General features: G+C 37.6%; 1 protein-coding gene across 1 annotated transcript in view; it reads left to right on the top strand.

Moving 5' to 3' along the window:
* The window catches only part of GREB1 (growth regulating estrogen receptor binding 1), an 87,207-nt gene extending 61,420 nt beyond the window's left edge, over nucleotides 1-25,787 (top strand). The window contains exons 20-33 of the mRNA XM_071547802.1: nucleotides 644-843; nucleotides 2,832-2,921; nucleotides 4,940-5,520; nucleotides 10,355-10,457; nucleotides 11,514-11,672; nucleotides 14,011-14,153; nucleotides 14,907-15,068; nucleotides 16,636-16,840; nucleotides 17,712-17,886; nucleotides 18,840-19,058; nucleotides 21,274-21,409; nucleotides 21,943-22,143; nucleotides 23,708-23,846; nucleotides 25,486-25,787. Coding sequence (XP_071403903.1) covers nucleotides 644-843; nucleotides 2,832-2,921; nucleotides 4,940-5,520; nucleotides 10,355-10,457; nucleotides 11,514-11,672; nucleotides 14,011-14,153; nucleotides 14,907-15,068; nucleotides 16,636-16,840; nucleotides 17,712-17,886; nucleotides 18,840-19,058; nucleotides 21,274-21,409; nucleotides 21,943-22,143; nucleotides 23,708-23,846; nucleotides 25,486-25,649 — 2,677 coding nt within the window. The 3' untranslated portion in view covers nucleotides 25,650-25,787. The remainder of the gene's footprint in view (nucleotides 1-643; nucleotides 844-2,831; nucleotides 2,922-4,939; nucleotides 5,521-10,354; nucleotides 10,458-11,513; nucleotides 11,673-14,010; nucleotides 14,154-14,906; nucleotides 15,069-16,635; nucleotides 16,841-17,711; nucleotides 17,887-18,839; nucleotides 19,059-21,273; nucleotides 21,410-21,942; nucleotides 22,144-23,707; nucleotides 23,847-25,485) is intronic.
* The last annotated feature ends 490 nt before the right edge of the window (nucleotides 25,788-26,277 follow it).

Here is a 26,277-nt window from a genome sequence, read left to right as displayed (position 1 = left end):
TTTTTATTCATTGCTTACCAAATGGCTAAAGATGAACTGTGTAATTACTTGTGTAGAAGAAAACAGATTTCAGTGTCAAGATTTTTTTTCCATTTTTTTGACAGCTTTGACAAACCTCATATGACTGATGTTAATCTGTTTTAGCAAGATATAAATAGCTCTGAAAATATTATGAGGGTTGTTGCAGTTTAGAGGAGAGAATAGGTGTGTTATAAAAAGAAGTATAGCTGCTACAGGCACCTTAGGGTAGCTGAGAAATCTGCATGATGCTGGCATATGTGCTCCAGGATGTGTGGAGAGATCAGTGCCTTGTGGAATGGCAGCTGGAAGCCAGACTGGATGCCCTGGCGCACTAAGTGCTTTTCTACATTCAACTGAATCCCATTCTGTGTGTTAGGTTTAGAACCCAAGTGATTATTCTTTTTCCTATGCTGATGCTAATGTTGAGTGCACTGGATTAAACTGCATAACTGTATCAAGAAACACCACACTGTTAAACTTTAGGACACAGTATTTTATGCTTAATGTCTCATCTGTAGTCGAATCAAATAATGAAAAAATTCCACTTTGCCTATGTTTGTAAAAGAAATAAGAGGATAGATTACAGTGAGTTTTCATACTAGTACCTCTTGTTTCTCTCTAGATCACTGAGATATTGTGACCTACGTTTAATAAATTCATCTTCTTTGGTAAGGACAACATTGGAGCAAGAACTTGGTTTGGCAGCATACTTTGTGAGCTCAGAAGTTCACACAGAGAAGGCAGTTGTGAATGATGTTTTAGAAAGTGACCCAGAGAAACTAAGCAGCACTGATAATGAAGATGAAGAAATAGCGACAGAAGGTATTATTATTAGTGATAATAAAAGAAGCTGTAAAGTGATTGAGCTGTATTAGAAAAAGCAGAATTGTATGAGTGAGGATTTCTGGAGTTAGTTGTACTGAGTGAGCTCTGCTCCTTAGTTTTGTTTTATCACGAATCTATGTTTTCTTGCAGTCCATGCCTGAGAGTGCTACTGATGAAGCATTTTAACCTCTTCCAGTTCTGCTGCTGCATCTGTTCTCTCTCTCTGTTTTCTGGCACCCTTCCCTCTCTCTTGCCCTCTGTCCCTCCTTTGCCCTGTATGTTCTGGCAGCCACAAAGTGGAGCTCGGGTGGGTACATCTAGTGACACCCACTCTTCAGAATACTTTCTGCACTCACCCTCCCCAGCAGGGAAAGGTGTGATATGGCCATCTGAGAAGCAGTAACCTCATCCCCCCCCCTCACAGCAGTGGCAACTCCACCTAAACTGTCCCTGACTGATGCTACCGCATTTATGCTTACATACTGTCAGTAATAAAGATTATTCTAAAGAAACTGTATGTAGTACAGATAAGTAGTTTCTAGTTTGTAATGTTTTAAATAGTATTGGTATATATCTGAACATAGTAACTTTTAAGTTCTCCTTGAAAATGCCCATGAATTCAAACTGACAGTGAAAAGTTGGTGAATTTATAATTTCTGAAGAGAGTGATTTAAGAACATATAAATGGGTAACCAAATAACAGTTATTTACCCAGAAATGGTTCAGTTGGTTTGTTTGGTTATTTTTCATTGCTAGTTGATGGGCATTGTCAATTATCAATATGTTCTTTATGCTTTTCTTCAGTGTCTGTTGTGTCTTGTAACTGTGGAAAACAGAGGATTTTTATCCCTGTAGGTTATTTAAATCTCAAGCAACTTGCCTTCATTTCCTTTTCTATACTATGAGGAGGAAGAGAGCTGATTACTGTTCACCTGTGAACTGAACACAAATATTTTCTTTAATCAAATACATACTCTTCACAGAGGAATGAAATACCAGAGGTCATACTCAGACTGTCTACAATAGATATTTGCTTTAGGTGTAATGAGTACTTGGTGTCCCTTTAGGTGTGATGAGTACTTCTGTTCCTTTAGGTGTGATGAGTACTTGTGTCCCTTTCGGTGTGATGAGTACTTGTGTCCCTTTAGGTGTGATGAGTACTTGTGTCCCTTTAGGTGTGATGAGTACTTCTGTCCCTTTAGGTGTGATGAGTACTTGTGTCCCTTTAGGTGTGATGAGTACTTCTGTCCCTTTAGTTGAAGTATGCTGAGATTGTATGTGATCTGAGTCAAATGGGCACCTAAGTTTTTAGGTGTCTAAATTGTAAGGCTGCTCTCCTAGTCCATAAAGTATGGTATGATCATGTGATCATCCAGAGTCCAATTCAGAACATGTGAGATGGAATTACAATCTAAGTTTTCTGCTGGCAGTGCATATGTCTCTATTTATGACAGTAAAACTCTACAGAAACAAGCCTTTTAACTTAGAAGCCTGAGCTAGGAACCTCAAGTGAATAGCCTTGATGGCCATTCAGATATGGATTTTCATCACCAAAAGCTGAGATATAATCTGGCTATAAAATTCTATGGGGTAGGAGGTAATTTCATAACATACTGACAAATTGGGGCTTGTTGCCTGTTGGTTTCCCTGACACTGAATTAGCGAGGAAAGTAAGACGTGGGTAGGAAGTGAAATCATGCTGGATAAATCATGGTTGAGACAGGCCTAGAAATTACCAGCTCCTGGCTGCAGCATTGATTTTTATGAAGCTATTGCAGCTCAACATAAGTAAATTAGATCATAGGCTGATTCAATATTGCATGTGAGGAACAAATACTCTCCATACTGCAAAGAGTGTCAGAATCAGGAGAAACCCCACACAAACCCTTGTGTAGTTTTCCTTATTTTGACAATGTAGCTGTGACTTATTGTAGGCTTACTTTAATTATATTTGGGTTTTTTCCTCACTACCATTTATGAAACAGGTTCTACTTCAGAAAAGAGAAGTCCTATGAAAAGAGAAAGATCGTGTTCCCACGACTCTGCATCTTCATCTCTCTCTTCAAAAGCTTCCAGTAAGACCATAAGATCATCTCTATTAATTTAAATTCAGGACATAAAATTGACATTTTATTCAGCCTACTAAAAAATAATAAAAGGGATAATTCACTAAGATTTCTGATAAGGCTATTTTAGTCAGAACACTTCAGGTAACTAAAAAAAATAAGGATGAGACTTCTTAAATAGAGGAAAGAGAATATTTTCTTGCTTCAAAAATAGTCATGTGATGGTGCACCTAATCAGGCACTTCTTTAATATGTGACACAGAAGTGTAAATCCTCACTTAGTACTGTGATGGCTGGGTGTGTTCACTGAAGTTGTGACAATTTATGGAAAAGGAAATATATTTCACTTTCATTTTTTTTAATCTGAGGGAAAAGAAACATACTCTTTCCTACTGGTATTTTTACTTTTGATTTGCTGTGGAATGTTCACTTATTAATTTTGCACTGTTTTAAAGCTCTTTTGAAGGTAAATAATATTTTTATACCATCGGTTTCTTATTAATCTGCAAACTGATGTAGAATGCATGAGGCAATGTTAAGAACTACTACAGCTCTTTTGTGTGATAACTTCATTTACTTTCTTTTGATGGAGATAATATTAAGAGGACAGTTGAATAAAAGTGGGCAATATAAATTGTACCATAACTTCCTAGAAGTTGCAATGCCATGCAGCTTTTTAAAACATGGGGGTTTTTGTCAGTGACAGTGAATTGGTTTTGATCTCACTGTAGTTTTCCACATGGTGACATACCTTGATTTCTTTTCTATGGGCACAGTGGTGGTTAGAAAAAGAAAAAAAGCTTGAAAACTCTGCATAAGCTTCATCACTTTAATTTTCAAAATGTTAAAGTTGGGCTGCTCATCATTTCCACAGTGTTTTTGTGGCCTGTCTGTGGCTCTGTGGTCTCACATTGCCTGTGGTTAAAGAAATCTTTTTTTCCTTTTTTTCCTATGCTCTTTGATACTGGTATTTTGGTGCACATCACAGCAGGGTTACCTGAAACCACTCATAGTGACAGTGATGCTTTTGTATTTATTGCTGATGTCCTTTACTGACTACTCTAAATTAATACATAGCTAGAGTGTATCTTACTATTTCTTGAGATCAAAAGAAACTACAAGCTTTTCTTTGCTCAATGTGTAGGGGTTTCTTTAAGAACCAATACTCTCATTTTCACCATGAGAAAAGAGGTGGTTTTATCTATGTTCAACTTTAGTCAGATATATCTAGTACCTTATGTAGACCTGTTCCACAATCAGTTCTCAGTCTACTCTCAAGATTGTGGAGTATTTGCATGTCCTCTTCCATTAAGCGTTGAAGATGCTCAGGACCACTTAGAATGTGTTAAACTTCCAAGAAATCTCGTAGTTAAAAAATCCAAGGTAAAATATACCACTTTGAGAAAATCAGTAGTTATCTATGGGGTGTATTTGCGTTACATATTCATGGCCAACATTTGTGTATTCAGTATGTTCTCTGATCTAATCAGAAGCTGTATGAATGCACTAATGCATTATGTAGTACAGGGACCCAAGAGCTGCCAGGCTTTATTAGATCAGACTCAGTGCTGCAGTGACACAGACATGAGTGTCAGAGCAGGGCTGACTCAGAAGACTGTTTTGAGATGTCAGTCTGTGCTGACGTTTCTGTAGTTTGATGGGGTAATAGCCTGGGAATACTTAATTTCTTCAATTCGTTGAAATAATGGTTTCCATAAGTTTGCATTTGTCTTGAGTGATGATATTATCTGGTGAATACCTAAAGTAGGGACTATATGAGGGAAATAGAGGCCAGGACTATCACTAACCTCTCTCCTATACACTTTAAAAGCCACTCTCTGCATTAAGATGAATACTCCAAACTAGTCTCATTTTGGCTTCCTGTATGAGAAAGTTGAGAGCGAGAAGAGAACAGGATTGCAATGTTTGTGGACACTCTGTCTAGATGATTATTTGTTGGGTTTGTTTAACTGTGGCATTACTAGCAGAGATACTTGCAGTGTGTTGAAATAAAAATTTTCTTTTAGTTACAGCATTCTGCACTGAGTCATCTCCTCCCCAAGTCCCAAGCAACAGCACTGAAGAAACTACAAATAACTATGAAAGGCAGAAGCAGAAAGTAGACAAGGGGGCACAAACAACAATCAGCAAACACTTGCCACCAGTAACTGAACAGCTGGATACAAAACAAAACATAAAAAGTGCCCAAGTCTCCATCACCTCATCATCCTCCTCACCTTTCTCCTCCTCTTCTTCTTCCTCTGCACCTACTCATAACTCCTTCATCCTACAGGCCTCTCAATGCTCCATGACCAAAGCATCAAAACAACCTCCCATAGTTTTCCTGCCCAAACTGGTTTACGACATTATTACTTCTACAGACAGCAGTGGACTTCCCAAATCCTCTTCCCTCTTGCCCTACCATTCTGTTATGTGGGCAAGTTCTTTCCGTCCTCTCATGAGTAAAATGATGACTTGCACAGAGCAATCTCTATACTACCGCCAATGGACGGTTCCCAAGCCAATCCATATGGACTACAACAATAGAAATGAGGGCAGAATGGACACCTTTCACCCAAGGAGGCTGCTGCTGAGTGGGCCACCACAGGTGTGTAAAAAGAAGATATCATCATTGATTTATTTAGTTCAATTTTATCATAATATATAAAAAAATAATTTTTACTCATACTTGAAGAGGTGGTTTTGGTGGGGAGTAAATTGCTTATATTTTATTTCCTAATCCCTTCTAATTAAATAATCCCCCTTTCTTTACTGTGAGCCTGAATTCAAAGACAGAGAAGGTACAGCAATGTTAATTTTCTGTCAGTTTCCCTCCATTAAAATGTTTTAAAAGATAGTTTGCTCAAGAGGTAGGTTTTATGTATAATTTCAGTTTGTTAAAGTTGAATATGCATTTGCATTTTAAATAAAGATAAAAGAGCTCTACAAAACCACTTTGTCATCAATCTGAAGACAGCTGGGAGTTTGTAATTAAGTTATTTTCTGTTTCCTTTGCACAGCAGACAAAAATAGAAGCTGTTGTAAATACATGCAAGGCCAGTTGAACGTTAGCACAGCCATATTTACAAAATGAGTAGCTGACCCAGGAGTTTTTCTATTACTTGGAAAAGATATACAGAGGATGGGTCTAGTTCTAAGAAGTTCATTCTCTTCTAAATTCTCTAAGAATGTTTAGCACTTACTTCTGAGCCAGGTATCTCCTAGTTAAGTGCACATATTACATGTCAAAGGTAATACTGTGTCTTTCATGTTTTGCTGAAGTATGAAGCAACAAGCTGTGAAGAGGCACCATGTCTCCTGAGAGCATATATGTTCCCTGGGGGCCTCAGAAGTCATACAGGACAAACCAAGACAAAGACTAATGTTTCCCTTTATTGTACTGTCAACCCAAGAATTAATCTAAAGATATTTACTGATTTAACTTGCCATTCTTACAGGCCCATCCATGGCAAAAGGAATTACTCTTTGCTAAATGATTGCATTCCATTGGATACCTAAATTATTGGTGCAGCAGAGTAGAAAGAGCACAAATTAGCTTTTCATATTAGGAATTCCTCCAAATGTTGCTGTAATTCATAAAGGATTCCAGAAAATATTCGGATGATCAGTTTTTCACTGTCCATTCCTTTGGTCTAAATAGTTAATGTTTACCAAAGGTTGAGGTATTATGTGATCAATAAACTGAATTTTCATGCTCAGCTGTAGAATAAAAATGAATATGTTCTGGAGAGAGAAGTGAGTTTTCATCTCAAAAACCTCCACAGTGGGTGAAGTGACAACTTCTGTTAGAATTTTATATACATACAGGTCAAACCCCATAAAGATACTCTTTCCAAAGCCACCCTAAATGTCCAAATTAGCCAACAGGGCATTCAGAGACTTTATACCAACATGTAAGAATAGTAAAGTACTTCTGGTCCTGGTGCCCAGTGTCTGGAATGAGTTAAAAAGTGAAAACTTACTGCTATTAGATCTGCTATAACGGAACTTTTGGATGTCACTTCCATGAATATGTGTGGAGGCACATATGTAGTTTATCTGACTGGAATATTTCTCTCTCTGATTCTTAGATAGTTTGTTTTCACCTTATCCTTGATATCTATGACAGGCAGAGTTCAGTGGTCAAAATCTTTCGAGTGCTTTCCCCTCCTGTTTGGTAATGTATGTATTTGAGAGAAAAACTAGATCTTCATAGCCCCTGAATTTTCTGCAGGATGAATTTGAATTCATATTCCTTCCTCTTGCTGCATCTACGCTCTTTCTGAATGAAGAGCTGCAGGGTAAGCATATTCTTGGTATTTTATGGGCCAAATCATCGCTGGCAGTAAGGATGAAAATAGAAAAAACCTAAATCTTTGTAGGCCCCAAATTTCTCAGTTATCATCAGTTTTCATGAGATTTGAGATTTCTACTTCTTAGTCTTCTAGGCTTTTCTTCTTCCAAGTCTGATTTATCAGACTTCTGTCTTCCAAATTCAGCTAGATAGAAACAAATTAGAATATTTCCATTATTTGGAAATACTGCCCTCAAGTGCTTTTTCTTATAAAGCACTGAAGACTGCCATATATGTGAGGAATGTTTTTCTGGGAAGTAGAGCTGTCTGTTGTAGCAGCACCCCTCATGGACATTATGTTTCAGGAACTATGAAAATTCAGCCCTATTCTAGGTTTCTTCAGTGTTTTAATCTGCAGCTTTGTCATCCAGAACAATGACAGGATATGGGGAAAAACACCTTGCTCAGAATACATCCTTTCCAGTTATAATCATTGTTAATATATTATATAATGCTTAGCCCAGAATCACTAATGAGGGTCAGCATAGCATTGTACTTGGCTTCCCTACACTGTGTAAAGCTGCAGCCCAATTGGGTATCCAGTTTAAAATTTCTTTCAGATCTTCTATTTGTTGCAGTTGGGAGATGGAGGATGGGCAGATATGGAGATTTATGCTTCAAAGATGTGCATATCCTGCTTGTAGGATCTTTTTACAGCTACTTACAAAGCATAAACTCTCAGAATAAAGGGTGATAGATGGGGCAGGAGCTCTTTGGAGAGGTGTGGAAGTTGGATTTTTTGACAGCTATTCAGTATTTTCAAACAATGAAAGACTGTGCTATTCCATTTTGCCTAGAGATGGTGCACATAGAAAATAGTACAATTAAAAGTCTTCTCAAAATTACCTGGAAAAGGTGTTTTCTCTTTCACCACTTCATTTTGTTAGAAACAAATGCAGGCAAATGTGCAAGTGAATGGAGTCCAAATACGAATGTGACGTGCTCAGCCCCATCTCTCTCCTGGCAGAAAAACATTCTGAAAACCTGGAGAGATTCGTGAAGGTTTCCAACAGCTATTTAGATACAGTGTTGCTAATATCCAACAGTTCATAAAGCTCACAGTACTGAATTGGAACTTTTAATGTGACAGATAATGAGATTAGGTAAGAAATGATGCATGCAATAATATAAGTGCATATGTTTTAGTTTAGTGGTTAGGGACTAGCACTTGTCATCCTCTGGTTCCCACCATTTTTCACTCATGACCCTACAGCTTTGTGTGTATTTGAGTCAGTTGACTGATGCCTTTCATCTAAGCACCACACAGCAATAGTCTGGTTACTGCCACATACATTGTTGAAAACCATCGGTGAAGACTGGACACCCCAGGAAAAGAAACATACATGATTTTGATAGAATAAAATTTTAATGGATATCAAAAAATAAGGTTTTCAGCCTGTTGTTCTGTTGATAATCCTATATATATACTTCAAACAGATTGGGAATTAATTTTTACTTAGATACCTGATATTAAGGGAACAGGCTGTGTAGTTTTGACAAATGATCTCTCATTTGTTTGAAATCAGGGAACTGTTAATCTATGAGGCCACCCTGTGTCTAATGAAATGAAGATCAGAGGAGCTTTAAAAGAGTATATTCATAGGGGAATATAAAGATAATCTCAGATATGAAAGAAAACAAATGAAAGTATTTTCTTTGCCTCAGATGTGGGGAGATAAGATGGATTTGTTATAGCTCACCAACCAGTAGCCATTTCAACCAAGTTTAGAACCTTGTTTTGTGGTAAGAAGAAAAGCTCTCATTAGTCTCAGTGGATTTTACATAAAATCCCAAATTGGGAGTTAGGAACATCTGGTCCATGGGCTGACTATAGTCCCTGCTATCATTTTCTCTATTCAAAGTCACCTTTTTTATTGTGTTCCTCCTGGATAACAGAGAGTTGTGTGCTGACATTTGACCTCAACAGGCATAATGGTACCCTTGTCTGCCCTTTTTGCAAGCAACTGTTTCAAATGATTTTTTTAAGAACAACAGAAAAAGAACAAAACAAATGTTTGTTCTGCTTTGAATTCAAAGCTCCTGCTTCTCAAATATTGAAAGATAATGAAAATTTTGCTTGACATAGATAGAAAATAGTAACTTTAATACTCTCATAATTTAGCACCTTATGCTTGACATGTCCTAGCAGTAATGGAAGTGAAGCTGGGTTTTCAATTCAGTAGTAATATAGATTTAATCCAAAATCTGATGCCACTTTGTGAAATTAGACAGTTGCAGCAGAATGTGTTGTAGTTGATCCATATGCTACCCTTCCCTGTACAGGGAATACACACACAGAGTCATGGTTTGTAAAGCTGTATGCATAGACATGGCCTTATTTACTTGATGTTATCATCAGCATATGAAAGACATGGAACAATGTATTAAGTAAATCATTGGCTATGGCTTATACCTTCCAGCAATACCATTTCATGTAAGAAAGAGAAAATTTATATAGTGTGTTGGTGGGGTAAAAAAGAAGAAAGTTATAATCTTAAAATAACTTTAAAATGGACTTTTAAAAGGTAATTTTAAAAAAGTGGAAGGGAAATAATGTCTTTTCAGCACAAGAGGTGCAGTAACACAGTGCTGCAAATGCCGTGTCCTTCAGGAGTGGCAGTGCCCTGCACAAGCTTTCCCAGGGATGCCTGTGCCACTTTGCCCCTCAGGATAGTCAGTGTTCTTCAGCAGCAGTCAGTGCACTGGTGCATAATGTGAGGATGAAAGGACTGAGGTAATTCTTTAGCTATCTTGTAATTTGAGGAGGCTTTTTGAACATTTTAAGAGTTTGTATAGATTTTTAAATGTTCATTGCCTATGCAGAAACTGTGACATTAGGAGAGAAAGTTCTTGTCTGTGGGCCGTTAATTAGACCTGAGATATAAAATGCATTTTCCTGCACAGAGAGAACAAAGCTGTTCTTCATTAAGCATTTAATTTATGCCAAGAAATATACAAATACAGGGATCTACAGGTGCTAAATATTAATATTCAGTTTCACTGCAGCTGCGATTTCCAGATATATGGAAAAGTAATGTGTTGAAAAATGAAAATTTATTTTTGTATTTTTAAATTTATTTATTTGCAGATAGGGAAAACAGGTGCCTATCTTCAGTTCCTCAGTATTTTGTCCCGAATGCTGATTAGACTAACAGAAGTGGATGTTTATGATGAGAAAGAAATCAACATTAGTAAGTGCCTGATATAAAAATATTCTAGAGAAAATAGAAAATTGTTTTGCTAAGTTGAAAGGCAGTTGTTTGTATATACTATGTCCTTCACCTTTGTAGTTACTTTACATTATTGAATTATTATAAGAATCATTTTCTGCGATCTTCAACTGACATTTAAGAATATTTTATTTTACTTAGCATTTAAATTTCCTCTCAGTAACAAAACAACATACCTCTGTTTTTCTTGGGAAGTGATCAGCAGAATTTATGTATATAAAATGATATCCAGCCATTGAGATGGAATTTAAATGAACTTTTGTGATAAAGTGTATAAAAAGAATCAGCGAAATTCTGGCAGATTTATACCATGAGTAGTAATGCCATAGTTTGTAAATATGTAAGAGTACATGAGGGAAGAAAGTTTCTGCTCTAATTTTAGTCCTAACTTCTTTTATTTGCAGTATATTTCTCCCCTGTGTTTCCAGATGTATTTCTGTAACTAAAGGCTGGATTACAACGAAAAAGATGGTTATATTTTATGGACTGTGTAATTCTGCACTAAATGTATGCCCACAGTCAGCCATGCAGAGTCTCAAGTGGGTGTTACCTGCCTGTAATCTGCCTCCATCAGCCCCTGGCTGGAAGATGTCCAGTGACTGTACTCTGGGACTGTGCCTCAGCTCTAGTCTCTGAGGGCTTTTTGGGGCAGTACCCAGGAGTCTTCCTCCACAGTGAGCTGTGAAAGAGAAAGAGGCAGCTATCCCCCAAAGTTTATGGGAAAACATGTGGAAAAAATGACTTATCTTCTAGGGGAGAGGTTTGTGCAAGCAATGCTTTGTATTTTTGGCAGGAATTTAGAGAAAGCTTTCAGTCAGCAAGTGAAGATAAGGCAGAGTTATATTGAGGTATGAGGTACATTTGTGCAAAGGTGTACCTCTTCAAGCATAATAATATTGCTTCATCAGAGTAATGAAAGTAAAAATTAAGCAGGAATAATAGACACAGCAAAACCATCTATAGGAATATAAAGAATTAAAAAAAATTAAGAGCTCTTCTTTTTCAATAATGTGATAGATGTAAAAGAAGAATCTGATCAATACTACCATCAACCTGGAGATATGTGGCCAGATTTGGAGACATTTAAGAAGATGTCTTTTGACTACACCATCCATGATCCAAAATATGAAGATGCAAGTCTGATTTGTTCAAAGCTTCAGACTATAAACAGTGAAGGTTAGAATTTTAAAAATCTATCTTGATACACATATATGTATTTATTTGCTTTTGATGTGAGAATCCTGTTAAACTTTTAAGCAGAGTTAAAATGGCAGAATTTCACTTGGCTAATATTGGAAAAAGATTCTAAGTTTGCTAGGGGAAGTACCAGAATATGAACCCTATAAATGTTTCATGGAATATTACGTTATTTCATTTAAAAACCTCTAATTCAACATATGTTTGTGTATTTGAATGGTTTTGTCTAGTAGCATTGTTCAGCTCTGTAGCAATGAAGTGACTTATGTGGATAAAGTTAGTCATGCACTTAAAAGTGTTTATAGGTTTATTTTTTAGGCTTTGGTCTAGTTTTGGAAAGCATGAGATGCATATGTCCAGATCGAGATTCCTGGAGTACTGAGGTGTGAATTAGTGCTCTGAATTAGGCAGCTAGACATACACAAGCCCATGGGACTGGGTAGGATGTATCCCAGCATGTTGCAGGAGATGGCCAGCATAATTGTAAGGCTATTGTCTATCATTTTGAAAAGGTAACAACAATTGGAGGAGGTTCCTGATAGTTGGAAAAAGAAAAATGCCATGCCCTTCCTCCACAGGACAGAAGGAGGACTGAAGTACTTAAAGCCCACTCAGCCTATCCTCAGTCCTCAAAACAATCATGGAATAAAACGTCCTGTAAGCCATGTCCAGACCCAGGAAAGAGAGGAGAGTGAGTGGGAGCAGCTAGAATGGATCATCATAGGCTTATTGTGATTGGTAAATATGACTGCATTTTGTGATGAGGTGACTGGCACTATGGATGAAGGAAGAGCAATGGCTTTATCTTGACTTCAGCATAGCTTTTGTCACTGTCTTCTGTGACACCTATACAACCAGAACTTGACAGAGATGGTTTGGTTAGGTGGATTGTAAAGAGAATAGGAAATCAGCTGGACCACTGAATTTAAAATTTGAGGAGTGCCACCAATTTGACTGACAGCTGGATATGCCTGGAAATACTCAGAATCTGATAGGGAGGCAAATGCTGTTTAAGATTGCCTTTAATAACCTGGTCAAAGAATGGAATGGAATGTCAGCAAGTTCATGGATGGTACCAAGGTGGGGGAGCAGTCAGTAAGCAGAAGGTCACACTGCCATTCAGAAAGAACTTGGCAGGCTGGAGAAGTGGAACCTTCATGAAGAAACCTCGAGAACAAGAAACTTATGTAGTGCACCTGGAACTTGGGATAGAATAATTTTTTTCAACTGTACAAGCTTGGGGCCAACTCTATGGAGAGCAACTTGATAATCAAAGTGACTTGATGGTCCTGGTAAGCAACAATTTGAATGTGAGCTACCAATTCTCCATTGGGTTAATGGCTTAGTAGTAATCTAGCAAGCAGATCAAGGGAAGTGATTGTTGTTCTGCATACAGCACCTCTGGGTATTCTGTCAAGTTTTTGGCTTGCTAGTGTGAGAAAGACACTGACATACAGAAGTGAGGCTGGTGGGCAGCAACCAAGATGTGAAGAAAATTGCAAAGGATTGGGTTTGTTTGGTCTGGAGAAGTCTAGAAGAGGCATCTGAGTGCTGTTTTCACCTTCCTGATGGGAACTAATAGATAAAAAATATAGATACACAGCATAAAGACAAGAGACAGCAGATAAAAATTACAACATGAAGAATTAGAAGTAGATAATATGAAAAATATTTCCAGAATAAAAGTAGTCATGAAGCAGGTTGCCCAAAAAGCCTGTGGAAACTGCACTCTCAGTGATTTTCAAAACTTGACATGACAAGTTGGTATGACAATGCGGAAAATCCAAGTGTAAGATCACAAAGGTATAACTAAGTCCTTTTCAGCAGAAATTACACCTCATCTTCCTTCAATCTCTCACAAAGGGAATCCTTTTAAAAAGAATGGATATACTGTAAAGATCAACTAAATTGCCAAGTTCATTTCATGTAATCTACAATGATTTCTGTCACAGAATAGCAAATGTCATACGGCCCTTTTTTGCTGTTTATTACTTTTGTAAACATTAAACCAATAATAGCAACAGCAGCAATGGTCATTTTAGTAATCTGGCTTTGCTTACATGTCAGCCTTATGTGAAATCTGTACAGAATTATCATAATCATGAATTTTCAGATACTCCTTTGTGGTTCCCTTTGGTATACATAATAATTTATAAAACAGACTATGCTCAGAATGAATTCATAGTTTGTTTTGTACACGTTCAACATGGCCATTTTTCCGAGAAGCTAAATACAGTGACAGAATCCATTTGTCACAAGGGAATACATTCTACCCTTGAATATATGTTACATTTAAGTGGTTTCTTTTCTTAAATAGACAGATCAATGAGCAGGAGACAGGAGGACATGTATACATGCCGTCAAACAACTAGGATGAGATTGTCCAAGTATGCAGCTTATAACACCTACCATCATTGTGAGCAGTGTCATCAGTATATGGGTTTCAATCCCAGGTACCAGGTAAAGATTTCCAGATGTTACTCTGCAGCTCAGAAACTGAAGCAGGCATAAGCCAAACACAGATTGTGTACATTCACTGTATTTAAATTGTCTTAGAATTTGTATGTGTGTGTTAAAAACAGCTGATTTACAGAATTCGTTATCTCTTGAGGCTTGCCTGCCTTGACCAGACTGCAGATCTGGGGACGTCAGAGGACTGATTCTTGCTTAATTTACACTAGTTTATTCAGTGCTGTAATCTGCATTTATACTTACCAGTTAAAACTACTTTCCCAGCAAACTTTTCCACTGATACTTGCATATATTTTCACCTCTGGAACTGCAACAGATACTACTTCTGACGCAGGAAAAGTGCAGCATAGAGTAGTCTATACAACTTGTTATTACTCAGAGTAACCCTCTAATGTCCTGCCTATTAGAATGTGAGGAAGAAGGTGTCAGCAATGCAAATACTGGTTTTTATGTGTACCAGTATTTCTGAAAGCTGAAGAGTGGCCTGTAAATAATGGTGCCTTCTACAAGATGAAGTTGAAACAATGGATTCAAAAGAGGGAACACTTTAATGTGTTGGTTTTTTTTTTTAGTGTAAGCTGTAGCCTGGGGGTTATTGCTTAACACCTATGAATAATGAAGTAAAGCTAATACATACAGTAGGTGATTGTGTTCTATTTAGCAGTGTTACAAATGTATTTAATTTACACTGAGACATTGTAGTTTGACTCTAAATGGAATTCTATTTTTTCTCATCCTCAGCTTTATGAATCCACTCTGCATGCATTTGCCTTTTCCTATTCTATGCTTGGAGAAGAAATCCAGCTGCATTTTATCATTCCAAAATCAAAGGAGCATCATTTTGTCTTTAGTCAACCAGGAAGACAACTGGAAAGCATGAGGCTACCACTAGTCACAGATAAGGTAGATGGATAATTATATTTATGGCCATATATGGGAGAGAGACACCACCAATTTTAAAATTTGTTGAATTAGTTTTCTTTATACTACTACTCCTACTGTCAAGAGCTACTGAACATATCCTTATACTCAGCTTGTATCTTCTCCCAAAAACGGACAGGTGAAGCAAAACTGTCAAGCCACCAAAAATCTGTTTCTTTTGCTCGTTGTCAAGGTTGATCCTTTGGTATAAACATGTGTGACAAACGATTTTTGGTTATGGGTTTAAAATGCTAAAGTGAGAATGGTTTCAGCAATGAACCTCAGAGACATGATTTCATTTATCATACCATTACTAAAAAAATGGCATTTTTTTTCTGTAGACAAAAATAAGACTTTCAAAGAATATTGTGGCTTCAAGACTGTATAAAGAATCACATGTCACACTTGTACGGAACACTTTGTGAGGTCGTCCATCTGGCAGGCCACACAAACTCTGATGTTGGCCTTTACTCCTGATATCCATGTCTAAGGTGAAGCTGTGCCTTGCTCAGGCCACAGTGCTTGGAGTATTGAAGCAATTCGTGGAACAGTAGTAAGCAGTAGCACTTCTATCCTGGAGAAAATAAGATGTTTCAAATGAACGGTAATAAATCAATACCACCTCCACTTCAAGTTTTAAATGGAAGAAATCAGGCAGCAACACAGCAGCAACTGTGCAATGTGAGGGTGAAATCTCCTGCTCTTCCTCAGCCAGTAATCTTGTGCTTGGCTACAGTTAGAACTGTGCATGGGGTCCTTGTGGATTCTCTACCTTCTTCTGCCATTGACCTGCTTTGAGGCTTTGCCAAAACCTTTTATTCTCCCTTTTCCTTTTTTTTTAATAGTGCCTGAAGTCTTGCTGTGAGATTGAAGAATGAAGCGGGTTATAAACCTAGATTATTAAACCATTATAAAATATTTTTCTTGATCCACTTCAAATTCCCTTTTTGTGAACTCCACTGGCATCAAATGCACCATTTTTGGCTTTGGCAGTTCTAATTCTGGAGTGCTTAATTGCCAGGTCCTTAGAGAGCCTCTGTAAAAAGGCACAGTTTCATTCCGTGTGATTAATGACCTTAGTAGGAACCAGGCTATAAACAGTTTCCCAGACTGAAACAGTCCTGGACATCTGTAGAAACAGGGCTTTTACTGTACTACCAAGCTTGAAAACACCTGGAGAGTTTCAATGCATTCAAGTTTGGGAGCTGTCCAGTCAGAAGAGTTTTGGAGTAAGGTGTTTTTTACTGTCTTATGTCATATGGACCTAAATCCTTTTCCAGGTGTAGCCCCCAGGTCCATGAGCACTCACAGGTCAGGATTAGCAGTCCTGTCCACTCTACCACACGCTCACCAATTGAATAAGCTAAGTGATAGAACTTCTTTTTTCCCAGCTCTTATGAAAGTTGTTTATTTTCCTATCAAGGTAATTTAAAATGTGTTAGTTTGTCCAGTGTCAGTGAATCTGATTTAGTCTCCTGAAGAATCTGTTTCACTTCCTCTTTTCTCTCTCCAGGTTAATACAGAAACTCACACTTGTTTTTACTTACAGAGTGAAGATTACATAAAAAGCCCCACTTTTACGCCCACCACTGGTCGTCATGAACATGGACTTTTCAATTTATATCATGCAATGGATGGAGCCAGTCATCTTCATGTTTTAGTTGTCAAGGAATATGAAATGGCCATATATAAGAAGTATTGGCCCAACCACATCATGCTTGTTCTTCCAAGCATTTTCAACAGTGCAGGAGTAGGTAAGTATAAAAAAAATTCTAAGAAATATAGACACATGACTTGGACCCTTGAGGTGTTTATCAACAGTGAAATGTAGATACACACCTGGTAACTAGCATGTCTGATCTAGAGATTTGGATTCCCTTTGGAGACAACGAGTCACAGTTGAAGATGCAATTAGCTGAATCCAGGTCACCTAAAGAAAGCTCAATGAATTGCACCCTAGAAATGCTCATTTCCTTCTATTGATTTTAAAAAGGAGCTGAGGTTAATTCAGATGGAGTAACCAGCTCTATTTCCTCATGAAAATAAGTTATGTGCTATTTGCATGGGCAGTGATGCACCTATTAGGTACATCCTTTAGGTGTGTGTGTGTGGCTTGGCTTCGCAAATGAAGATTTGGGAAGGGCTGTCCCCACGACATCCTTTAGGTAGGTTCTGCTAATATAACATTGTGAAATATTCAGCCTTTCTGGAACAACTTATATGTAGTGGTGACAAAAATTCAAATTAAATCATCAGGGAAAATTTCCCATGTCATTCAGCTGGTCAGGCAGCATCTCTAGCTGTTTGCACTAAGGGATGCTTATGCATGATATGAGACCCAATATATGTCAAGTTAAAAGAATTAGTCACTAAACTCTTAAGACACTAGCAAATCTTTACTGCAGAAGTCAGAATTCATTTTTACATGCTTCCCAATGTGGTTCTGTAAGTCACTTGCTTTACAAGTGACAAACTAAGTAGGCTTTGGGGAGTATTGGGGTATTAAAATCTTCAGGATGATTTATACCCTTGTCTGCAGAAATGCTCACTTCCAAAGGCTTCCAAATTAAAAGCAAACAATTTCTGCCCTACTTTTAACCTGATGGTTTATGTCCTTGGTTTCAGGTGCTGCACACTTCCTGATAAAAGAGTTGTCTTATCATAACCTGGAGCTTGAACGAAATCGGCAGGAGGAGCTGGGCATAAAGCCCCAGGATATTTGGCCTTTTATTGTCATTTCAGATGACTCCTGTGTTATGTGGAATGCAGTAGAAGTTGATTGTTCAGGAGACAGAAAAAGGTAAATAGAGTAATACATGCTTTCTCAGCTGATTTCTTTTGACCTTTCACTGCTTATAATTTTGACATTTTGTTTGGGAAACTACAAATTTTACCCTGTACAAGCAGAGAGTTATATCTGCCAAACAGTCCTTTCCTAGACATCTGCCTTCACATAGCACACAATGTAGTGCCTGTTTTTCACTCCTTTCCCTGAGGATTTATGTGCCCTGCAGCCGTTGCTGTTTTGCTTGACTCTGGTTCAAGCTGGAGTTACTTGGGGTGCAGACTTCAGACTCTGTAAACAATCCCTGATACACTGGACAAGTATGGGCATTCACATGTATATTTTTCACCAGATTTTCCTAAGGAAGCTAAAAGACAATTCTGTGCAAATTGTGCAACTGATTTCCTTTGGCTTTTTTTGTCAGTCCCAGTCTGTGTGGCTCCTTTATGAGCTCCCTAAGTTCTCAAACTAGTATTTTTGTTTCCTTTACTTTGGAATGTTGTTTGTACTGGATATTTGTATCTATTCCCAGAACAGGGCTATGCAGGATTTACAACAAACCTTCAGAGAGAATGAAACTCAGTGATAACTGAGTTTTATGGACTTTAGGGTGGGCTAGATGGATCTTAATACTTTGTGCTTAAGTTATGTCATGAAGTCAGCAACCCTCCCAGATTCATTGGAATATTAATAGATAACTGTAGAAGTTTAAATATCTGACTATTTTGAAAGTTCTAGACAAAGTTTCAGGTCTTCATACCAGTCCCCCCACCACATAAGCACCAGTTCATTTTAAGTTTTGATGAAAAAGTGAGAGACAAAAAAATGCAATAAAGTAAGACAACACTGGAGTTATTTACCTGACGTTGATAACAACTTTTAACTGTTAAGAATTGGTCTTCAGCTGAATGAGATTCTGAATATTCTCTGTATACTTTAAAATTAACACATTTTTGTCATTATTGTAGTGACTATACGTGGACTGAAAGGAATGTTTCCTTGAAGCAAATTCTACAAAATATTGAAGCAACTCCCAATGTTACTCATTATGCCTTAATTGGGATGAGAAAATGGTCCAGTAAAACAAACAGTGCTGAACTCAAGGAACCATTCTCCTGCTGCCATGTGCATGATTTCATTATGCTGAATGTGGATCTGACACAGAATGTACAGTACAATCAGAACAGGTAAGTGAATTAGTAGCACCTTTGAATAGAGAAAATGAGCCAAATAAAGGAAGTTTTACAAAAGCTCTTGGTTTTTTAGGGAAGTTGTGAATGGGTTGCAGACAGATTTTGTTTACCTACTAGTGATCCTTCTAAAAGTTGTCAGTTTGAAAAAGACATTAGTTTCCATAGTTCCAAATAGAAGAGTCATATTTGAATTACAGGGTAGACATACTCAGCAGTGTGCCCTGCAGTACTGGTCTGCTCCAAGTGACCTTTTGGTAAATGCCATACTTCCCCTTCTGCCTGCTTGTATGCAATCCCTTTCAAAGGAAACAGTGATGTATGAATGAATGGTGCATTACCAATTCTTGTTCTGACACATACCTGGGCTTTTTACCCTGAGTAGCACAGCAGTGGAGGCTACCATGTGTGTGCTCATCAGGAAAATCAGAAGACAAGAATAAATAAATCTTGTTAACATTGGTGGTTGTTTCTCACATTCAGCTGACTCAGAAATCCCATTTATTGTGCCACTTAAGATTTATAAAATTATAATTTTGTCATACACAGCATCACCACAGTTACCACAACGGTATTCACTAGGTACATAATCTTACAGCATTTCACTGATCTGTGGGAAATAAACTGTGGGTTTGGCCCCACTTTTGTGGGACAAGAATTTATTACAACAAAATGAAGTATGTATCACTAGAGATGAGATTTGCTTGTCTAAAGCTGGCACTTGTCTGAAATTTAGGCACCTCAGGATATGTAAGATGTCCATATGGGGCTGGCAGGTCTGACATGAAATCTATGCCTGTTTTTCTATGAGCCATGTGGGACACCCCAGATAATCTAAAAATTCAGGTAACAACATCAGTCACCAAGCTTCTCAGAACTCTCCTAACTCAGGAAGATATCTTTTCAAGTCCAAGTTCACTTATAACTGTAGAGAAGCATTCTGCTTTCAGTATTTTGCGAATAGAGATGATTTTTATTTCTACTGTCACCAGCCTGGTACTTTAAAAGAGTGTTTTAAACTTGCCCCTGGGCATCTCCTAGTACAGAACTGTGCTCCCAGACTGCCTGACTCTATTATCTTATGGAGCATTATGAAGGGCTAATGAAGACAATGACAGTAAAGCAAAGTCATATTATGAGTACAGGCAGCAATGTTAAAATGTCAGGAATGCCAGATCACACCACCCATTTCCTGCACGTGTCTTTAAACCACACATGGCTCACCCTAATCCTTTGTGTGGGTGCTGTTAAGCCTGAAGTATTGTATGACATTCCAAGCCTGGGTTGGCAAGGAAAAAGGTATATTTTAAAACATAGAGACACTGAAAGTCAGGGATATGAAATCATCATTTAGGTGTTGATAAGATCAAAGACACATTTTTCTCACTGATATCAACTGGCACACTAATTGCTCAGAACTCTTAAATTAACACCCTGGATGTCAGTCCAATGGTTCTGCACGTCATCCTGTTTCCTTTGTAATAAATATTTTCAAAATGGAGACCTGAGAGAATTCTCCAAACACCAGAGTATTTGAATTTAGTCAGCTTTAGGAGTTTACCTTTTATTCTGTTCCATTATATTTTTCAAATTTAGCTCAGGGATGTTTGGTCTCTTTCTGCTTAGTATTTTCCCGTGTTTCAATGGTTCTTGTGTATTAAGAAAAGATTTCTTGTCTTCAAATAACTTTCATCTCTAACATAAAATGGCATTTCTGTATAGGCACAATGAAAAAACTACTGGATATTCGTATTCTGACAGCAAAATGAGTGGTCAGATACTTTTGTGCATTGGCCAAATCAAATGTAGGGCCTCATTCATTTCCTTGGAAGTCAAAGAAAATAATTTCCTTGATCTTATTTGGGGTAGTAACATATGAAACAATCTTTTACAACTGCATTTTTGTAGTAAGAGGCAAAGAAAATATTTTAACTCCTAGGTATTTTCCCTGGCAGTTTACTGCCTTTTCATTTTATGTTTCTGGTCCTTTCCTTCCCTAGGTGCTTCCATTCCTCATTCTGATCTCCTTGAACTCATTCTAGCCTTGTTCATTATTGCAAAGCTCTTTCCCTGACTGATAGGCACTGGTGGAAGGTCAGCATGTTTGTCACCTGTCCTTTCTATGGTGCTAATCAAAGACCCTGAGTGATTGTATTTGTCAGTGTGTGATAAGAAACATTCCTTTGACTTGCTATGATTTTATTCTTTCCAGATTTACGTGTGATGATGTTGACTTCAACTTGCGTGTCCACAGTGCTGGCCTTCTCATCTGTCGGTTCAATCACTTCAATGTAATGAAAAAGCAAATTGCAGTAGGAGGACAACGATCCTTTCACATTAAGTCTAAGGTGGGAACTGAGACCTTCTGTAAAAATTCCATTTTCCTTTTTAGTACTTTTTATCCAAGAGACCTGAGGTACTTTGATGCATTTACTGTTGCGTGTAATGGTACATGTCTGCCACATAGGGCTTTTTTTAGTTATTTATTTATGAAATCCACGATATTTTTGTCATAAATGAACCTGTACTGAATAATCTTCCCTTAAAACTTTGAAAAACCCTTATGTGTCTGTTTATGATCCAAGTAACAATTCACTGTATGTTTTTTATCTATAGCTGTTGAATTGCTCATCTTCATGTGACTTCATATGTAGAAGTACTTTGAGTTCAAAGAAGAAACCTCAAAGACTACAAATATAAATATAATTCTATGAAACTCTGAGTCTTTTCTGGTAGCAGATGTTTTTGGCTGAATGATTTTGCTTGTTATATAAATCTTAGAATTTTAGCATAGAGACATGTTTTATACAAACCAAAATTCAGACAAGTACAATTTGATTGGTCGAGATTGATGTGTACCAGAAATATTTTTCCCTCATAGGTATCTGACACTCCAGTTTCAATCTCCCCTGCTCAGTACATTTGTGCTCCTGACAGCAAGCATACCTTCTTGGCAGCACCTGCTCAGTTGCTCCTTGAAAAGTATCTCCAGTATCACAGCCATCGCTTCTTCCCTCTCTCACTGAAGAATTACAGCCATCCAGTGCTATCTGTGGACTGTTACCTTAACTTAGGACCACAGGTATTGAACAAAATAGTCTTCAAGCAGCTCTGGAAATTTATAGGCTATGTTTTGGATGGGTTCATTGATGCATTCCTTAATAGTAGTTACACAGCCTTTAAAGAATCAGGTATTAGATCCCTACAATGTTAAAATCACATTCTTAGTCCCATAGAGGTATTGTCAGAGCCTTCAAGTAAAGTACATGGAGAACAGTCCCAGAATTTTCCTAAATACTAATATAGTCTGTGGATTATATGAGATTCTGAATTAATACAGAGCACATTTTTCTTCAAGAAGTGTTTTCTCAATCTGCTATTTGTTTCTTTCTACAGCGAATTTTTTCCACAAGAAGGTTTTACAAATACTGGCTAACCCTTAGAAAGCATAAATGAAAATACAAATGGTTTAGTTCACTTTTGTTTAATAAGATGAGCAGAGAAGCAAATACCAAAAAACAGGCAGAATGGGAGAAGCTGATATAAGATCTCAGGAGCTGTTGGCTCTCTCTAATGCATTTGAATCTAAGGCCAAGGTCATATTTCTACTCAAATTAGGTCAAATAGAAGTGTGATACTAAGGTGATGTTCAGGAGAGAGAAACTGTTTTTACCTCTTCACCTGACTTGAATACTAAATGAAATTCAGTCTTGCTGAGTTTACTAAAGTTCTGTACAAAGTAACTGTGTAATGAGCTTCCCATATATGCTGCTTCCAGAACATTCTGAACATTCTTTTCATTTTCTTTCTTGCTGAGTTCTTACAGGCCTAGGTTCCCACCATTTGGGAAAACAAACTATGGAAGGGTGTTATACTGTTACTGTCTTCCTCCTTTCCATACTTTCAGCTCTATATGAGCTGGAATATGATACAATAGGATTGAAGGAATATGGAATTAGGCATCCTGGGTCAGAATCTCAGTTACTGTGGTTCAATATTCCTCCACTGAACAATGTGATTTATGCCAGATGAGGATCTGCCCCAACTAAGTAGTACAGTGACACTTCGAAAACAAACTCTTGCATGGAAGATTCCTCAATTTAAATTTACAAATCTTTAAAGAGTGCTATAAATATTCCCCGTTCCTAGGGGATTTTGAGAGTAGCCATAAAAACAAAATAGACAAGAGGAAACCTCATGCATTCATGTATATGCCCACCTCTACTGACTTGAGTAATCCTGTTGTAATGTAAATGAGATTTGGAATTTATAAGGGTTCTTTTCGTCTCTGACTGCATGGTTACTGTATTTACTCACATATAAATAAAATTTGCTGGACAGGTCACAGTATTATGGTTGTGGGGAGCTATTCTTACTGCAGCTTTCAAACTATCACATCTAAACCTCATGATAAATAAGAGTGATGAATAGTAGCAACTAATACATAGTTACGAATAATGCTTTATATATATTTTTAATAAGTAGAGAAATATCTTGGAAAGAACTGTATAGTTCACAATATTTGGATTTGGAAAGCAAGTCTGAATTTGAATCAGGTGAAGATACTGGAAGCTTGATATCAAGTCTTAGCCCTATATAGAAGCTCGAAAAATGCTAATTTTTTTTCCTCAACCTCTTCCAATCAGATTGCAGTTTGCTACATGAGTTCTCGGCCTCATTCTCTGAATATCAGTTCTTCTGGTTTGACATTCAGTGGTCTCCTGCTGTACCTCTGTGACTCCTTTGTTGTAGCTAGCTTTTTGAAGAAGTTTCATTTTCTTAAAGGTGAGCTGCAATAACTTTATTGCAAAGAATTGGATGACATGGTCTCTGGGAACCTGGGGAAAATCTGTTTTATGTCGAAATGTATATGTATGTGCATGTATTCATATTCATCTTTATATGCCCCTCACGACTTTGATGCTTGATCATGCTGGCTCTGTATTGTAGTAAACTGGTATATAATAGTGCTATAAGTTCTGCACATTTCTAAGTGGGGAGGAATGTTGGGTCCATATCATTATGCTTCATGTATGTACACAACTCCTTACTTTATGCTTGAAAATGGAATATTGTAGATTTATGCATTAAGCATTTATTTGTTGTGTTTGTCCAGGTTTTCTAATTTATGATAAAAATTGGATTATGGTCAAGTCTCTATCCCAAATCTAATTACTATTTTTTGAAATAGAAGCTGGCTCATTTAAAATCTATTCCTAATAACCAGCTTCTCCATGTAATTCTTTTGATGGTGTATTGCAGAGGAGACAACTAACTTCCACTTACATTGCAGGCAGTCACATTGCAGACTTCTTTTGGATCGTTCTGCTTCTATCTTAGGCATTTAGTGCTCTGGGGACTTGTTTCACTCACAGCTATAACTGTCACTGGAAGAAGAGCACTGTGGTTTAGTGCCTCTTGAAACCAGCAGAGTTGTTATGAACTGCCGTGTTCTCTGTTGCAGTTAACACAGAGGCTGTCAGTCAGTCTTATTTTGCATAAACCAGGCAATGTTTATAGAATGTAGCACAAAGTGTATTTGCTTTGGGATTTCTCCACCTCCCCTGGCAGTGTACTTGATTTTTGAACTGTCCACATGAGCACTAAACACCACATGACTGCCAGTCTTGTTTCTTTTTATTATATTGACAGCTTTATTTTTTGTCTTGGGCCTTTCCACTTACCTCACTATCTCCTATTCAGATTACTGAATGCTGGCTGGGTAATTATTTCTTCTTAATTGAGCATTTTTCTCAGAAGCCAGGAAGCCATCCATGCAAGTTAAAATAGTATCAGCATGTCAGTCAGGACATTTGGTACTTGTGACTAAAATATATGATATTTTTCACTTTGGCATTTTGGTTTTGCCTGCGTCCATAGCCATATAGGCCAGATTGTCATTGGCAGCACATTAGCATACCCATCCAAAAACCACTGAAAGTTTGTGAGTAGTTTTATATCATTTCTGGCCAGCAAAGCACAAAGAGCTTAGTCAGCCGTCACAGTGATTGACTTTTGTGTTTTGCTGAGTGAGGGTTTCACTCAACAAAGGTAATGATGAGAAGGGCTAAAACAGGAATAGCTGTAGGGCTTTATCTTGTTTATCTTGTTGGTGCTGGGACCCATCACTACCTTCACTACCTGTCAGTTTTATCCTTCCTTACCCTAAAGAGTAGGGAAAGTACTGTTAGTCCTGTTTACTAGGTGAAACTACATACTTCAAGTTACACAAGAAGCTCCTGACAAATAGGGAGCTGAATGTAGCTCTCCTCAGTCTGACTTGAGCAGCTTAATTTTCTCCCAAACCCATTTGTAACTCCTGATGTGAAAGTGGTGGAGTTCTACATGCCAAAGGTTGGTGGGAGCTGGATGCTCTGGGAATGAAGGGGATACTTATGTGAGTTTCTGTTTCACCGTTGCTTAGGTGCCACCCTGTGTGTGATTTGCCAAGATCGCAATTCTCTTCGTCAGACTGTTGTCCGGCTGGAGCTGGAAGATGAGTGGCAGTTCCGACTGCGGGATGAATTCCAGACTGCCAATGCAAAAGAGGACAGACCACTTTTCTTCCTGACTGGACGACATATTTAAAAAGAGACACATTTCCTAAATGATACAAGAGACTAATTGCCACCATCTCATGAAATTACTTTTGAGAGGCTCTGCTTTCTGAAGAGAAACAGGATTGTTTTCCACGGTTTATTAGAATGATCTATGATCAGACAATTTAAGCTCATATTTCCAAATCTTTGAGTTTTCTAATTTAATTGTCTGATGGAAGTCATAATTCCTGATTCCTGAGGGAAACACAGAGAGTTACTACTCTATATGGTGGAAATAATTTCAGATCAGAAGAGAGGTCAATGAGTGCACTTCCTCTGTGACAGAAAAGACTACATGCAAATTCATAAGAAAAAGTTCTAGGAAACTTTTTGTACATTCCAGAGTTAGGAAATGTAAATTTAGTAGCAGATTTTGGTTTACAAGTGTTATTTATCTAACAGTTGGCACAGGGCAACAGGAGTTGTAACAGTTTTGTAGTATATTGCTACTGATTGATCCAGGTAAGCTTTTTATATGAAGATTTGTAAAGGATATTTCTTTAATAGTAGGAACTCAGTTGGAGCTTTATTTTTTGGAATAGGTGCCACCCTGGATAGTTTTACCATGCAGGACTCTTGGAATAGAAGCATGATTATATGTCTGGCTTTATAAGCAT

The sequence above is a fragment of the Pithys albifrons genome, chromosome 2 (genome assembly GCF_047495875.1).
Source record: "Pithys albifrons albifrons isolate INPA30051 chromosome 2, PitAlb_v1, whole genome shotgun sequence".
In the NCBI taxonomy this organism is placed as follows: Eukaryota; Metazoa; Chordata; class Aves; order Passeriformes; family Thamnophilidae; genus Pithys; species Pithys albifrons.
Note: the sequence above shows the minus strand (reverse complement) of the source record. Positions and strands in the feature narration are given on the sequence as shown.